This window comes from Peromyscus leucopus, chromosome 11 (assembly GCF_004664715.2).
Source record: "Peromyscus leucopus breed LL Stock chromosome 11, UCI_PerLeu_2.1, whole genome shotgun sequence".
Lineage (NCBI taxonomy): Eukaryota > Metazoa > Chordata > Mammalia > Rodentia > Cricetidae > Peromyscus > Peromyscus leucopus.
In genome coordinates, this window is record NC_051072.1 from 23807291 (window position 1) to 23823399 (window position 16109).

The following is a 16109-nucleotide window of genomic DNA, read 5'->3' on the forward strand; positions in this document are numbered from 1 at the left end:
AATGAAAATCTCAATAAATTATCACAATTGGCTCTTTATTAGGATTGTCATAATTAAACCAAAATACACTTAACAAATCATCTTTTGAAGCTGAAGGTAAGACCTGTCAATCTACACTAAAGAACACACAGAGAACCTCACAGCATCAAGAATTATAAATTAACTAATATAAAGAAAAAACACACAATAACAAAAACAAAACAAAACAAACAAAAAACCCGTCTGGCAGGGCTTGAAGGATTCACAAGCACTAACTCCAGGTATCTGGAGATGACGCTCACTGGAGACCCCACATCCCAGCACCTGGTCTCGGGGGATGCAGTTACCTCCTGCCGCTATGATGGCATCTGCCCATCCAACAGCTTCTTCATTGTATTCCCTCCGCTTGACTAGACGAACCTCAATCCCTTCATCCCTAGGATAAGAAGAAGTTGCATACGTTTTCCCCTGGTGACATATCTAAGACATGGACGTTTTCTAAGAGGCAGATTTTTACAAAAAAAAAAAAGTAAAATCTTTGTTGTAGAAACAAATTGAGGTGTAGCTTGTAAAGTTAGCTGATACAGCCAATTAACTATGCCAGGGCAGGAAGCAAATGCATAAAAGTTGACAACCAGATCTCCATGTGCCTTAAAACAAATTTTAAAATCACTAACAGTAGTACTGATTGATCAGAATTTTGCTTTCCTGTTTCTGATGCTGAAATTTAATGTAAAAATGTTTTACATTCATTACATAAAACTTATACATTCATTATAAAACCAAACAGCTATTGCCTGAAATTCAACCAATATTGAGTGGCAGCGACCGAAAGTACTTCGTGATTAGCATGTTCTTAGATTTCCTCTTTTATAGTCACTTAAACTTACTCAGTTGCAAACTGAAGATTCTCCAGTGGTCATTTTTAGACACAAGAAATGCTTTAATGAACACTCATATCTATTACTCTGTTCCATGAAATAAAACTTTACACACACAGAGGAAGTCTGCTGTGTACTTTAGCTAACTGTGAAATGGAACTTCTCTAGTAGACGGACTTACTGAAAATAATCTGAATTTTAAGAGTAAAATTAAAATTTCCTCAGAAATGATGAAGTCGGGTCTTTGAACCTCAATATATTTTTCTGGAAATGTGACAGACTTTACTAAAATTCTAAGAATTAGCTGCTAATACAAAATACGGTCAGAATGTTGACTATAAAACCCCACCTAGGACGCCATCCCACAGACTTACCGTAAACTATCAACTATATGTTCTACATTTTTGGTGTGAATGTGATGTCGTTCAAGTAGTCCACTGTAGCTGGAACCTTTCAGTGCAAGCTATGAGAACAAAAGAAATGCCATTTTACACCAAATATTACATACAATACAATGTCATTTAAGAGCTCTATGTAAAATAAAAATTTTAAAGGCACATTTTAATAACTACCTATGAAACCTACCAGTTCAAATTCAACTAAAGGCCAGATTTCAGAAAATCTTAACCTGATTTTAGTATCAAATACAGCATTAGGTTTTGTGAAGCATGCAGTCAACAGTTTCCAAGAGGCACAGTCTACGTAACTTTTAAATGCCTTTACCAGATCACACGTGGCTATCTGAAGACCAAAGACAAACTATCACTATTATAGGCAGTTAGCTGACCTTTGGTCCACTTGGGTTTGCTGATCCTGTGTTCACATTTGGACCCTATTTGGAATTTGCCCTGCGTCATCTAAACAAAGGGCTGAGAAGGTCTCGGAGAAAGGGTAACTTTCAAATATACAGAACTATAATCTTCAAGCATTATTCTTTCTAGTTGATTCGAGTAATATTTTATATTTATCTTACCATCTTGAAAGATTGGATAATGTAAAATGTAAAATATGTATAAAATATAATAAAAGTAAAAATGTAAAATATGTGTCCAACATAAAATCATAAATATATTATCATTACTTACTAAATTGCAGATTAAAACTAACTTCTAAAAAAAATAATTTGGTATGTATTTTACTTTGGGAAATGGCTGAGTCAGGGTCTCTGCGTGCAGCAGAGGTTGGCCTCAAATTTACACTCTTTCCTCAGCCTACCAAGTATCTGTGTCAGCAGTATGTGCCACCATGTCTGGCTTATGTCTTACTTTTTGGAAAAGAATACTTATTTATTTTTGACAACTGTATTTTACTTTTGCAAGATTACAAATATAACACTAATGTGGACGACACTTTTTTAAATAAAATAAAACCAAATATCTTATTTCTTAGGAATGATTACTGCTAATATTTTGATGTCTGCCTTCCCGGTCTTCTCTTTACAAATACTGGGTTAAGAGTGCTTTAACGTAGTTTTTTCCCACTTCCATTTAAAGAGAACTGTATGGGTCCCAAAAGAGAGAGTGAAGGAAAACATTCGGTTATTGTGAAAATTAATAAATGGATGCCAGATCACATCAGACGGACGTATAAGTTGAATTACTTGCTGTCCATTAGAATCACTGAATTCCAGCCAAATCAGCAGTGACCACAGTGGTAAGGAGAAGACCCTTCACTGACCTTAACCAAATGAACACAGACCAAGTTTGTTTCTGATTAAGGAAGAGCACAGCACTCACCTTTAGATTACTGTCCCTCATTACTCAGACCTACAACTTCCTATCAACCACCTCCCAAGGAGTATGACCAAAAAAGCCTTTCTTCTCCATGCTACACTGCTCTGTGACTTTAAAAGAAATCTGTATATTGATGCTAAAGAATCCCACCTGCTATCCCAAGCTCTAAAGTTTGGACTCAGCATAAATTGACCCATGTGTCCACTTAATGCCTTTCTTTAGATGGCTAACAGGCATCTATCTTTTAATATTCAATACCAAGCCCTTCATTTCTACTCCAAGGACTCCCCATCTACAGCTCAAGTGGAGGCTCGAGTCACACTTGAGACCACCTCTTCCCTTATCCCCATATCCAACGGCCAAATCATAGACGCCATCAATGCACATCTTTATGCTCATCACTAGCACGATTTGGACAAGTGCACTCGCCTCTCTTCAGCTCCTGGGCCTACAGTCTACTCCCCACACAGACACCCAATCACTAACACGTCGGCGATCAGCTATGAGCATCCTAACAACTCCTCGCCACTCTTTTCTTTGCACTTTCTAGAATGGCCTCCCTCCTGAAGCCCAACCCTGGCTCTTCTCAGCCTTGAAGTACAAAGACAGTGCAACCACTAACACAGCCAAGGCCCTGAGCATACTTATCGCTCACAGATGCAAAACCAATTACTTTTGGGGATGGGGCAAAACACTCTATCCCAAAGTCTATTAGTTCCCTCCGTTGAATTTGCCACACTTAAAATTACTATGAGTGTATTAAAAAAAAAAAAAAAAAAAAAACCCTGTTCCTGTCCCTTTCCTAGAATATAATTAATTAACACAAAAGCAGTGATATCCTCTTGTTCACCAGTATACTCTCAGGACATGGTTACTGGGTAAGTTATTTGTTGAGTGAATTCATTCATTCATTCATTCATGTTTGTTGGGGGTGCTGGGGATGCACGTCTCAGAAAAGAACCACGAGTGCATAAGCAGATGACAACCTGAGCGACAACCTGCCTCCCGGGCAATCTCTGAGACCTGGTCAGGACTGAGGAGAGGCCAAGAAGTGGAGGAAATATATTATTTTGTTACAGTAATACCACACATGATTTCACGTGAGGAATGAACACTTCATAAAGCTAGAAACTACGATTTTAAAAATGTAAAGTGACCAAGTATTTGAGTACCCAGCTACTGTTTATTTAAATATTAGTTGAGTTCAATCAAATGTATTAAGTGGAAACTACAAATAGCCCAGGGTGATGATAACTATTCTGAATGTACAATAAATCTTTCAGAATTATGTCATCAAATTTATCATTTCTCACTTGCCAGAAACAAAACTTAAGGGAAGCTGGCCCCCAGACTTTAATAACCTGCCCAAATGTTGTATCTTCTGTTCCCACTTTTGGTTGGACTTGATGAACATACACCCTGGAACAAGAGACATAAACAGGCTGAGACTTTTGTTCTTACTTCCTGGTTCTCAGCAAGCTGCAGGAAATGAAGCTGAAGATTAGCAATGGAGCAGAAATGTCTTTATCTCAAATTTCTTCTTGTGAAAACACTCTCTCTACGTTAGGGTCAACATTTACCTAGAACACACTGCTGCAGTATTCTGACACACGAGCTGGAGGAGCTGGTGGAGGAACTGGGCTCACTAACAAGGGCTAAGCGGATAAGCAGCAAAACAGTCTGGGAAACACTTTAGAAACAACTAGACTACTCTGAACCACCATGTAAATAGCACTGAAGTTAGCGCAAAACACAAACTGTGGGGGAATGGATAGCTATCTCCCTGAAAACAGCGGCTTCCAACACCTAAAAAACTCACCTTCATCAGAAAATATCAAGTACAAATGAATTCCTGTAAAAGGGCTTACAATTAAAAAGTTAGAGAAATCTAGAATATATTCTCAACTTTGCAGGGTTCCATATTACATATTCAGAAATACATTCATTTATAGTTATTTTTCAAAAATGTCAATGATTTCCATTAAAGAGATAAATAAAATTATTATTCAAGTTAGAAAAAGTAGAATCTAAAACAAATAAATAAATCTGTAGACAGAATATCTCATTATAAGCGATAGTTTCTTCCACAAAAATCACCAAAACCCAACACGCCTTCTCTTATCGCCGTGACGTTACCACACATAGAGGGATGAAAGAACAGAGACTGAGAACAGATCTGCCACAGTTTACAGAGGTTTTAATTATGAATTTTCTAAGTGGCCTTCAGCACTTTCACATTATTACTAATTTTTTTTAGCTTGGCTTAAACTCATTACAATTACAAATTTTTAAAACTTGTTTTACCAGTTAAGTGTTGTTATTTTGGACTCTTTCATTTCCATGAAAGGTCAATAAAGTGTTCTTAGCACATATGAAATACACGATCTTGCAAGATAATGAAAGTTTGCTATGTAACCTCACTAGATATAATTCAATCATCCTTTCATACACATAACTAGGTGACTTGCTAGTACTCAAAACTGCCTGGAAAAGATGTGTGTGCACCTTTTCAGTGGCTACAAAAATCAACTGCTCGCCTCTCGGGCTCCGGCCTGCAGCACCCACTCCGGAAGGCTGATCCTGGGTTCGAGCAACTTTACCTCACAGATGCTCCCTTCCCTCCATCACAGCTGCCTTGGCCAGTGTTCGTTCTGTTCACTCTGTTGACAGCCTCCCTATTGTCGCTATCGTTAAGGCTCCTCCATCTTCAGCTCTCCCTCTGCTCTCCCTTCACTGCCCTGAGTGACTTTCAGTCCCGGGACCTGGCCTGCCGAGTATGAGGTGGTAACGAAACCTGTCCTGTCAGCTCTAACTTCTTTTGATCCATAGACTTTAATTTTCAAATGTCTCCCTTAGCATCCCACCCAGTTCTAGTTCTCACCCCATCGTATCGAACAACTGCATGGCCCCACTCTCACTGTGCTCTGGGAATCACGTACCTGTTAATAAAGGTATCATTTCTTCAGTCAACTGAAAACCCCCAGCTGCCACCCTCGGGTCTCTCAGTCTAGCTCCACAGCCAGTCGGCCAGCTTATCTACTGCTGTGTGTACGCTTTTTCCAAACCATGTCATGTATGAAATTCCACAATGCCATCTTCAGCTCTGGACCACATCAACTCTTACAGAGATGACTGGAGAAGCTTGCCTCTGGATTTTTCTAGACTAATCCCTTCAAAGTCTGATAAACTCCCATCCCAAACCTAACCATCAAGACCAGAGATGTTGTCTTCATCCTAGTCCCCAAATACTCAAACGAGATCAAAACCTCATCCTCCTCACTCACTCCTCTGAAGATAGCCAGGCCTACCTACGACTGGATTCCACTGCCAAGAGTCTCGAAAGCATTTAAGAGAGGATGAGGACTCTTAGAATTACAGTTAATATTCTCTTGTCTCGCCCAGCCTACCTGTTTGACCACAACTGCTATACATTAGAGTCGGTTAGAACAGTCAGCATTTCAATTAAACAGAAAATACCATGCATTCTATTAAATTAGGTTAAACTGCTTTCTGTAGCATTTTATTCCAGTTAGTACTGAGTCACAATGTAAAGCTTTTGTTGCTGTAAGACAAACTTCAGTCTTTGTTCTCTTCACACACGCAAACTCTTCCATCCTTCAACACTTAGTAACATCCTAAAAATAAAAGGGATCATTTGACTCTTACCATACTGGTAAAAATGTGAAAGCTTGCTAAGTGTTGGTGATAAATTGTAGATTGGGGAACCCATTCAATGCTTATGAAAAACGTATTTTTACTTAGAACTGTCCTTGACAGCACGAAAACCAGGGCTAGCCAAACGGCTACACAAGCCAGGACACCTGTCACTCAAGCCTGGAAGCTAGAGTTCCATCCCCGGAACACGTGAAAAGGTGGAGGGAGAGAATTCCACCAAGCTGTCCTCTGACCCCCACCTACACACAGTGACATGTGCACCCACACACAAACCACGTGTGCACAAACACATTGTACACACAATAATCATCACATTTTCAAAGATAAAACAGAACAACTGCAAACAATCTGTGGTTACCCCCCAAAGAGGAATGCTATATAGCAGACATTTGTATCAAGATAGATAACTTCTAAAAACAACAGTGAATGCATGCAAATTTGTAAAGACCAGGCACATACTCTAAACCCTGTATCATTACTGTAAGTTTTAAAGATGTATAAAATTTTATAAGTATTTTTGGAGAGCCATACCAATATAAAACCATCTGCACAGCTGGGCGGTGGTGGCGCGCGTCGTCGTTAGTCCCAGCACTTGGGAGGCAGAGGCTGGCAGATTTCAGTGAGTGAGGAGGGAAAAGGAGGAGGGAGAGGGAGGGGGGAGAGGGAGCGGGAGAGAGGGGGGGGGGGGGGGGGGGGGGGGAGGGGAGGAGAGGGAGGGGGAGGGGAGGGAGGAGGGGAGGGGAGGGGAGGAGAGGGGAGAGGGAAGGGATAGGGAGTGAGGAGAGGAAAGGCAGGAAGAGGGGGGAGGGATTTTAGGGGGAGGGGGGGGGGGAGAGAGGAGGAGAGGAGGGATTTGGAGGAGCACTGGCAAAGTGAGAGAAAAAAAAAAAAAAAAAAAAAAAAAAAAAAAAAAAAAAAAAAAAAAAAAAAAAAAAAAAAAGGAAAAAAAAAAAAAAAAAAGAAAGAAAAAATTCGCACTGCATGTTACTGGGGCTGTTGCTTAACAGCAGGGCACTACCCAGCATGCACGTGGCCCTGGGTTTGACACCAGCAGTGTAAAACGAACTTAATGTTAAACACAACACGTTTTTAGTTCACCTCAGTGATCTTAGAAGAGCAACCTACTGGGGGCTGGAGAGATGGCTCCGTGGTTAAGAGCACAGGATGCTCTGCCTGCCAGAGGACCCAGGTTCAATTCCCAGCACCCACATGGCAGCTCACAACTGCCTGTACCTCCAGTTCCAAGGGATCTGGCACCCTCACATAGACAAGCATGCAGGCAAAACACCAATGCACATAAAATAATAAATAAATCTAAAAAAGAAGAAAAGAAAGAAAAGCAACCTGCTTTGGAATGACAAATCAGTGCGACTCCAAGTCAAACTTTCAGTTGGGTGGCAATGCTAATATGTTGCAAAAATTGGTCTAATTACCTACACGATGCAGATCTAGTGGTTCATCATAAAGAAAAACAAAATATAATTTCTCTAAGGCATGGAATAACTGTCACAGTGGCAGGTATTTGAAAGTATGCATTTCTGTTACATATGAGTAAGAGTGAAGTGGTCAACTTGAACTTCTCTGGTTAAGATATAAACATGCATCACTGAACAAACACTTGCATCTATGCAGAACTTCCTTCCCCCAATTAAGATCACAGGAAGAGGGATCAGGGTTTGGAAAGCTGGTTGGCCACACACTTGAAGTTAACACTTCCCAGGTAATGCTGGTAACAGTGAAGACTGAGAAAACCAGGACATTTCAGCTGCTGTGACATTCAATCTTTCTCTTTTTGAAAGCTCGGGGACAATCTTATTTCAGCTTAAAAGAAAACCCACAGAGCAGGCAAGCTGGAAATCCTGGCAGCGGCCCAGAGGAGAAAGCTGGGGAAGAAAAGAGGAAAGCATACTGCTTGCTGGTCTTTTTTTTTTTTTCCTGAATGTAAATATTTATGGAATGAAGTATACTTTTAGCCTTTGTTTTCCAAATTATGTCCCACATAACTTAATCTTTTCTGACAAAACAATAAAAATCATGCTTTGTTTAGTTTGTTTCCCAAACATTTTAAGCCTGAACCCCCTTTAAAGAGCCTATGTTGGCAATCTCTGCCTTACCAACTAACCCGGAATACTGCCAGATGGCGATAAGGCCTAGGATGAGAAAAAAGTTGGTACCAGCTTCAGGAAGAAAAGAACTGAACGCCATTCCAAAGAACATCAGAATCACTTCCCCGAGACCTCAACGGGGGTTGGAAGGTAGACAGCATGATGAGAAGACAGAACACCTGCCCCTAAATAGCTGACAGTCTACGGAAGAAATCATCACAGACTGGTATTTTTCATCGTGCCGTCATAATACTCAGCACGACCTTGGTAGGCAAAGCATAGCGAATATCAAGGACGTCTGAAACGTTTCAGTCTGAAACTGACCTGAAAGGGTGAACAGGGATTGGAGAACAGAGAAAAACATTAGACAAACTGGACTGCTAAAGTAAAGACACCAACAGATGCAGATTAAGTCAAGTTAGCAATGATGCAAACTTCTGATAAACCATTTATGAAAAGGTAGGTTCTCCCACACACCGCTGGGAAATGAACATCCCGTGTTGGTTTTCTGGCTGTCATGACAAAAAAAAAAAAAAAAAAGTGGCGTAAGGAGGGAAAGGATGGCTAACTTTGGATCCAGGTTTGAAGGCAGACAGTCCATTCTGGCAGGATCGACAGGGCAGCCCGAGTACAAGCTGCTGCTCACACTGTGTCCACCATCAAGGGGGGGTGGGGGGTGATGCACGCCTTTAATCCCAGCACTCGGGAGGCAGAGGCAGGCGGATCGCTGTGAGTTCGAGGCCAGCCTGGGCTACAGAGTGAGTTCCAGGAAACGTACAAAACTACACAGAGAAACCCTGTCTCGAAAAAAAATAAATAAATAAATAAAAATAAAAATAAAAATAAAAAAAAGCAGTAAGACATGAATGCCAACTCTGAGCTCAGTTTCTGCTTTTCACTAGTGATTCAGTCCAGTAGTTTATGGCATGATGCTATGCACATTCCTCAGCTAACCAATTCAGAACATCCTCATAGACCTACTCAGAAAAGAGTCGCCTTGGTGAGTCTAATCCCAGTCAGGATAGCAATGAAGATTAACCATCATATACAAGATCACTCTCTGAGAGACCTATTAAAATCTTGTATGCACATGCCTTTTGATTCCCTCTGCTTTGGGGTATTTGTACTAGAACTTCATTCTCACATGTATGAACACAAGATGGTTAACGGAGGAGGTGTATCTGACAGAAAATTAAACCAACCTAAACAAGACACATGCACAAAATGGAATGATACGTATGTACCGTTAAAATAACAGAATGCGAATACTCTGTGTGAGAATCGGCATAAATACTGCTATGCTAAAGAAAAGCTACAGAATAATCTGTTATCTTTGAGCAAAATGAGATGAGGTATAGAAAAAAGCAACTCCCCCCTGCCCCTGCCACCTGTGGTGGGTAGTGGGCACGGGAGCTGACATCACCCTTAACAGCTGCAGCACTTGGGAAAGAAAGTGGACCCTACACCTAGACTGGACAACACAGTAGAGCTGGCCCTGAAGGACCAACCCTGAGGGTGTGAAAGCGGAAGAACTGGCCCCATCCCTTGCTCATGGCTGCAAGGGGTGAACTAGCCAGGGCAATGCTGGAGAGCTCAGTCTGGGGGTGGGGGGGGGAGCTGGCCAGCTGACCAACCCTGCAACTACCCAGGCCCAGAACCAGGGTTAAGTGTTGGCCCACCCCAACTGTGATCTGCTGGAACATTGGGGGGGGGGGGGGAGTCCTGCAGACCCAGGACTACAGGATCCCCACGACACAGGGCAGCAACAGGATGTCCAGGAACAGTCCCAGTGAGAGCCCAGTGTTGATAGTGCAGCAGAGACCAGAGGCCTCAAACCAAACCAATGACTGTGATGAGCACCTGCATGTAAACATGTACAGATAAAGAGGAGATGGGAAATGGGTGAGATCAGGGATGCCTGATGTGAAAGACACAAAGAATAATTTTTTTCAAAAAGAAAGAAAGGAAAAGCAAAAAGCACCTCACTACACTTACTCATGCACAAGGACTATTTCCAAAAGGAAACACAACACAAGACATGGATGAACATGTCACTTGCAGGGGCCGACACTGAATAAAAGGTGACACCAAGGGAAGACTTTGATTATGCAGCACTGCTTTACATTTTGAACAGTTTTAATGGGCCGCAGATCCATAAGGAGTTCAAATTAAATCAGCATACCTAACGAAAATTAAAACTGTTTGAAAGTGCCAAAATGTGAAGTTCTAGAAATATTAAGTAATGAAGTCCAAGAGGGAGACAAGAGTCCCTGTCTATGAAGAGGTTACTGAAATACAGTGTTTCTCCAAGTATGATCTGGGAACCAATTGAAAACACAGGAAACTGGTTTAAAAAATAAAACTGTAGATCTCTAGGATTCATCCATAGTAATCTTAGGCATATGGTTCAGAGAAGCAAAGGGGTGGAATTCTCCACACGGAATCAGAACCGTGAGGGGGAAGGTTCAGGAATCTGCACTTTGGTAAATTCCCTGGGTGATAAAGGGAGCTTCTGGGTACTGACACACAGAGGAGCCAAGAGGCCAGATGTTCACCCTTAGATAGATCGCTCTGGTGCCTGTGGCTGGAAGATCTGACAGTAACCAGTTAGAGGCCCTGGCAGCACCCCAGATCACTTTCTTTAATGTGCTAACTACTTACACAGGGGACTGCATCTATGTAGAAGAGAATTATCTGCCCAGGAGTTACTTACTAAACCTAAGCCACCCATCTTTTTTTTCCCCCAAAACAAAAGGAAACAACAGCAAGGCATTACATCTCCACCTAAAAACCAGCTATGAAGACAATAAGCAGAAATAATTTAATCCAAGAGATGTGTCATTAAGTGAACTTATTTCATCCTGTTGTATCTAAAAACAGAAGCCATTAAACATGGATCCTCTGAGGCTACAACAGAATGGGAGAAAGCAAGACAGAAACTGCTTCTTTCCTATCTATTTGTACAATTAAGTATCTTAAATAAAACCTTTTCTTTGGCTGACAAAGTGTGGTTTTGGCAAGAATATCCTTGCCAAATCAGTTTTGTTTCATCTAAAGTCTAACGTGTAGCTATCTAGGTGTCTGGTTAATAAAAGCTCTGCCTCTGCCACCAGCTTCTGATAAACCATGAATCAACCAATGGGAAGAAAGGCAAGACTGAAATAATGCAATATTACCAGGAAGATCAACAGAAAGGTGAACTTCTGCCCCAAGCTGAAGGATATAATCCTATCCTTGTACAGGCTTCATCAATTAAAAAGACATTTCATGTAACTCTTTGCCTTTCTACAAAGGCAGAAAACCAGATGCTTCAGGAAAGAAAACTACACGGACACTCTGGCCAGCATCTACTGTGTGTATTTTAAATAAGTACCCAAAATAGAGACCTATTTTGCACTATTAAAAAAAAAAAAGCGTAACAAAAGAGAATGCTCTCATACACAATCATGTTATCATGATGTTCTGGACTCCGTAGCCCTAAGTACCAGTGGCATGAAACAGGCTCTTAGTTATTTTCTTTTACAACCAATTCATGCACCTCAGTTGAGTTCTACCTCAACAATATAACAAACAATGTGAAATTCTTTTTTCCTACTTTCTACAGAATACCATGGCAGAACTTCACACAGACTGGTATTCCTCAGCTCTTCTTATCCAGGCTACACCTAATGCAATCTCACTGCAAAAGCTGCCTTAACATCAATGCAAAACCAACTCCTATCGGTAAGGAAGAAATCCAATAACATGGCAGCAACAAAACCCTATTCCGCCTCCGTCTCTTGGCGATCACAACACTGTACAGCCCAGAAGTCATACCTCAAAGCTGTCTTATTCTAAGAGCATCACCCAGTGACAGTCAAATACTATATATTAAGGTATTTCTCCACTCAAAGAGGGAATTTGAGATTTTAAAGACACCAATTACCCCTACATTTTAAGAGGTTTCATTAGTAGTGATCTAGTTCAGAGATTTTAAAAAAAGTTAATCTCAATTCAATACCACCCGTTTTCCAGTGTCCTTGAAATAATTTCAAAATGCCAGCTCCAGAAAGGACCTTGGGAGCTATTTAGGCCAACCCATCGGGAACTAGGTGAATGAACTTTTAAAAGCTAACATTACAGTACAAACGTTTTATTTCACTCAGGAGGTCAAGAGAAGTTGAACAATGCAAAGGGAGTCGGTCACACAGAACCAAGCAGCACCTCAAGCTCCTGGCAACAATCCCACCCTCTGTACTGCGGACTTGAAACGTACTAGTTCACTTTTGTTTGTCTATTTCTTGAGTGTATCATTTTAAGTCTAGAGAGTCTTAGATAAAATTGTGTGAGGCTAAGCATACATGGTGTTTCACAATTTCTAAAAGGTGAACCTTGCAAAAGTCGGGCGTATAACCAAAAGGACACACCTCTTTTTCCAAAATAGAAACCGTGTGCTTCCATCTGGCCAACAATCCCCCCTCGTTGCATTCATTTCAGTCGATGACACAAACTACCCCAGGCAAAGTGCTGATATTCTCTAATAACGCAAATGTTTTCTATAAACACTTGGGAGAAAGAGACAATAAATTTGCACACTGCCTTCTACCAAGCGGCCCTTCAATTTGCCAATCAAACAAGACTGACAGGATGCTATAGCTAAGCGAAGATTTGCAATGTGTTTCTCCTATATCTCCCCTGCCCCCCCCCAAATGGTATTACAAAGCATCACCAGGTTTTAAGAATAGGCAGCCTACCTACTCTTGTACATAACTGAATAATGGTTATATACAATTAATTCTAAAGCCTTCGGGTGCCTGGAGTCAACAATTACCGACGTTCAATGGGGAGCTTTCTAGAATCTAAAAAATTTACCTAGAATCTAGATAAATTGCCAACAAACAGCCCATTTCCCTAAAGTTACTGTGTAGCACAAAAATCAAATTTTTCGAAAATGGGGAAGCTCAAACTCTGGGTTCAATCCCTCCCACACACATACACGCCTGGTTTTGTACACCTGGCAAGGCTATTAGTAAATATATCAAATACAGTGTATCGCAGAGGCACTGTTACTTCAGGGGGACAGGCTCTTCCTTTCACCCATTATCCTGCTTACTTGTCCCTTATCTGACCTTCCTACACAAAAACACATCTCAGGTCAACTTTCCTGCCACGCTGTCCCGGGCGCTTTTCAAGTGGCCAGAGACCCTGGACCAGCGACTACATTCCAGCAGGGCTTTCCCTGGCCAGGCCTAGGTCCCCCGGCGTCAAGGGGGTGTGTCCGTGGCACCACGGCCCTCTCTCCGCCGCCAGCAGCCGCGCACGGGAATTTTATTTTTTTCCTTCGGGGCGGCCTGGGGAGAGGTCCCCAAGGCGAACAACCCTCAAGCCACCGGTTCACCTTGTCAGCGATCGGCGTCAGTGCTCCCGAGGCCGGGGCGAGGGCACACGTGGCTTCCCAAGTCCCGGTTCCAGGGGCCCCTCCAGGGAGGGCTCGGGACGCCAATCTCCCACGCTCCGAGTTGGGGGTGGGGGGTGGGAGGAGGACACAGGCAATCGGAGGGAGGCCGTCGGGCTTTTGCGGGTGCCCTGTGCCCCGCGGGGCTCAGCTGCACCCCACCCCACCCCGCCACCCCTCCCCCGTCCCGGCCGTCCCCCGCCAGGACCCACCAGCTGCTTCAGGTCCTCCTCCGAGAGCTCGGCGTAGCGGTACCGCTGCTGCTCGAACTCGTAGCGGGTGGTTTTCGCCACCACCACCACCCGCGAGGGGCGGAAGCCGCCGTCGGCGGGGCTGCCACGGCCCGCCAGCTCGCGCGGCTGCCCGTGCCCCAGGGGCCGCCGTCCGTCCGCGCCCGAGCCCCGCAGAGCCGCCCGGCCTCCCGCCACGCGCCGGCAGCTGCCCAGCAGGAAGCCCCGGTAGCAAGTCATGGTCCGCGGGGCTGCGGCTGCAGGCTCGCACTCCCCGCCGCCGCCAGCACGCGCGCCGGGCGCGCAGTGGTTAAGTGCGGGGACGTGCGTGGGACGCGCCACTAGGGGGGAACGTGCCCAGACGCTGGCGCGGCCGGGGAGCCCCGGCGAGGACCTGGGGGTGGGGTGGGGGACAGGGGGGCGGGGAGCGGGGCTGGCCTACGGGTGGTGGGGGTTATTTGTTTGTTTATCCGTTTCCTCCCTGCGCCTGCGCAGTGGCCTCTCGGCCCGGCCCCACCTCCCTCTCCACCCTCTAGTCCGCTCTGCGCCCGCCCCCAGGCCAGCCCGATCAGCTAATCAGAGTTCGGGGAGCTTTGGGAGCCCTATGGGGCTGCCGGGATTGGTTGCGTCTGGAAAAGGGCAGGAATTCTATTTGGCGTTTGAGCTGCCCGAAGAAATCCAGCTGGAACCGGTCTGAGGCGGCCTTAGGGGGTGCAGGCGGAGTTTTGAGCGCCTGGCGGGAAAGAGAGGTCCTTGAGCATCTCCACCTCGGTGCTTTCATTTTTGCCGAGTTTCCTGGCCCCGTGCTCGTCTTGGGTGAATTTTAACCAGTGTCTGCTGAATAGCCGGTGTGTCCATCGCTGCGGTGAGAGCTGAGGACACTGACCTCGCACCAAGCGGCGAAGTTGGCGGGGGCCCAATGCCTAAAGGAGATGCCGAGCCCTTTATTAGGAATTACAGATAGCGAGAAGGATCACAGAGCATTAACACGAGCTCAGAGATCTAAGGCTCCTGGTCCTTCTTGATCGCCAAACCAGCAGCCTAGACAGACTGTGCTGTCAGTGAGAAACGTGGAGGGTAAGGAGGGAAGGAGTCTTGCCTAGTGGTGCGTGTCCCTAGTAGACAGAAAGATTTCGGTTGGAAAACAGGGTAGGGCCAGACTGAAAGGCTAAAATGCTCGCACTTTGCACTTTATTCTGTAGGCGGCCCACAAAGAAGCAAGTTCAAAGCAGTGTTTGATGACTATTGATCTGGCTTTGGAATGTTGGGTAGTCTTGGAAGCCAGAGCAAGGGAGACTGTCAGGGTCTGTGGGGACAGTTACACAACCAGAGAGATCTAGGCTGACGTAAGAATATTGCGAATAGAAGGGAAAGTTACTCTGAAGGGAAAGTCCTACGACAGTGCACACACATCCTAGTACGTGGCACCTGCCTCTGAGGTCCTTGCTGTTGCCCTCTCCTTTGCAGTCCTGGCACCCCCAGAAAGTGGTTTCTGGATTCCAGGCACGCTGTTTCATACTAAGGAGACTCGGATGCCTCTGTAATGTCAGACCTATTATTTTCTCTCCACTTCCCAGAAGATTAACTCCCACTTCCGGCTAGGAACACCCCAATGGGCTATCCTTGTCAAACCTTACTTTGGATCCTTTCTTCTGCCTCTTCCTCAGCGTTGCTTCATTAAGCCATCCTCTCAGATGTATCTCGAATTCTCTCCCCCAGCTGGATTTTCCGCTCAAGTTCTTAGGCATACCCATGTCTATGACATTTGAAACTTCAAAGAATGAGAAGAGCCTCCTAAGCCCCAATGGTTTACTTGTTCCCTCTCTCCCCTTTGCATATCGATTCCGGACAGAATGACCTGTTCATCAGTCATCAAATGCTGCCAACCTTTTCTTTTTTTGGTGGAGAACAGGGTGGGAATAGGGGGCGGGGCGGGGGGGGGGGGGGCGGCTCTTAGTTGGCTTACATTTCTAACCCATCGTTGAGGGAACCACCAACCTTTTATCATTTTTTCCCTGTGCTTTCTTCACTACTCTTTCTTATTTCCAGAGTTAACCAGATGGCCAGATTGA

The 16109-nt window shown here is 44.1% G+C and overlaps 1 protein-coding gene across 4 annotated transcripts in view; it reads right to left on the reverse strand.

The window, feature by feature from the left end:
- The window catches only part of Nadk2 (NAD kinase 2, mitochondrial), a 41095-nt gene extending 26559 nt beyond the window's left edge, over positions 1 to 14536 (reverse strand). Inside the window, exons 1-3 of one of the 4 annotated variants that reach the window (XM_028875613.2) lie at positions 14020 to 14536; positions 1235 to 1323; positions 327 to 415 (exon numbers count right to left, since the gene is read on the reverse strand). In XM_028875613.2, the coding sequence (XP_028731446.1) occupies positions 327 to 415; positions 1235 to 1323; positions 14020 to 14277 (436 nt within the window). In that variant the 5' untranslated portion in view covers positions 14278 to 14536. Of the gene's footprint in view, positions 1 to 326; positions 416 to 1234; positions 1324 to 1445; positions 1589 to 13750; positions 13881 to 14019 lie in introns of those variants that run through there. The other 3 variants (XM_028875612.2, XM_028875614.2, XM_037209395.1) reach the window with 3 other exon arrangements.
- Positions 14537 to 16109: the final 1573 nt, after the last annotated feature.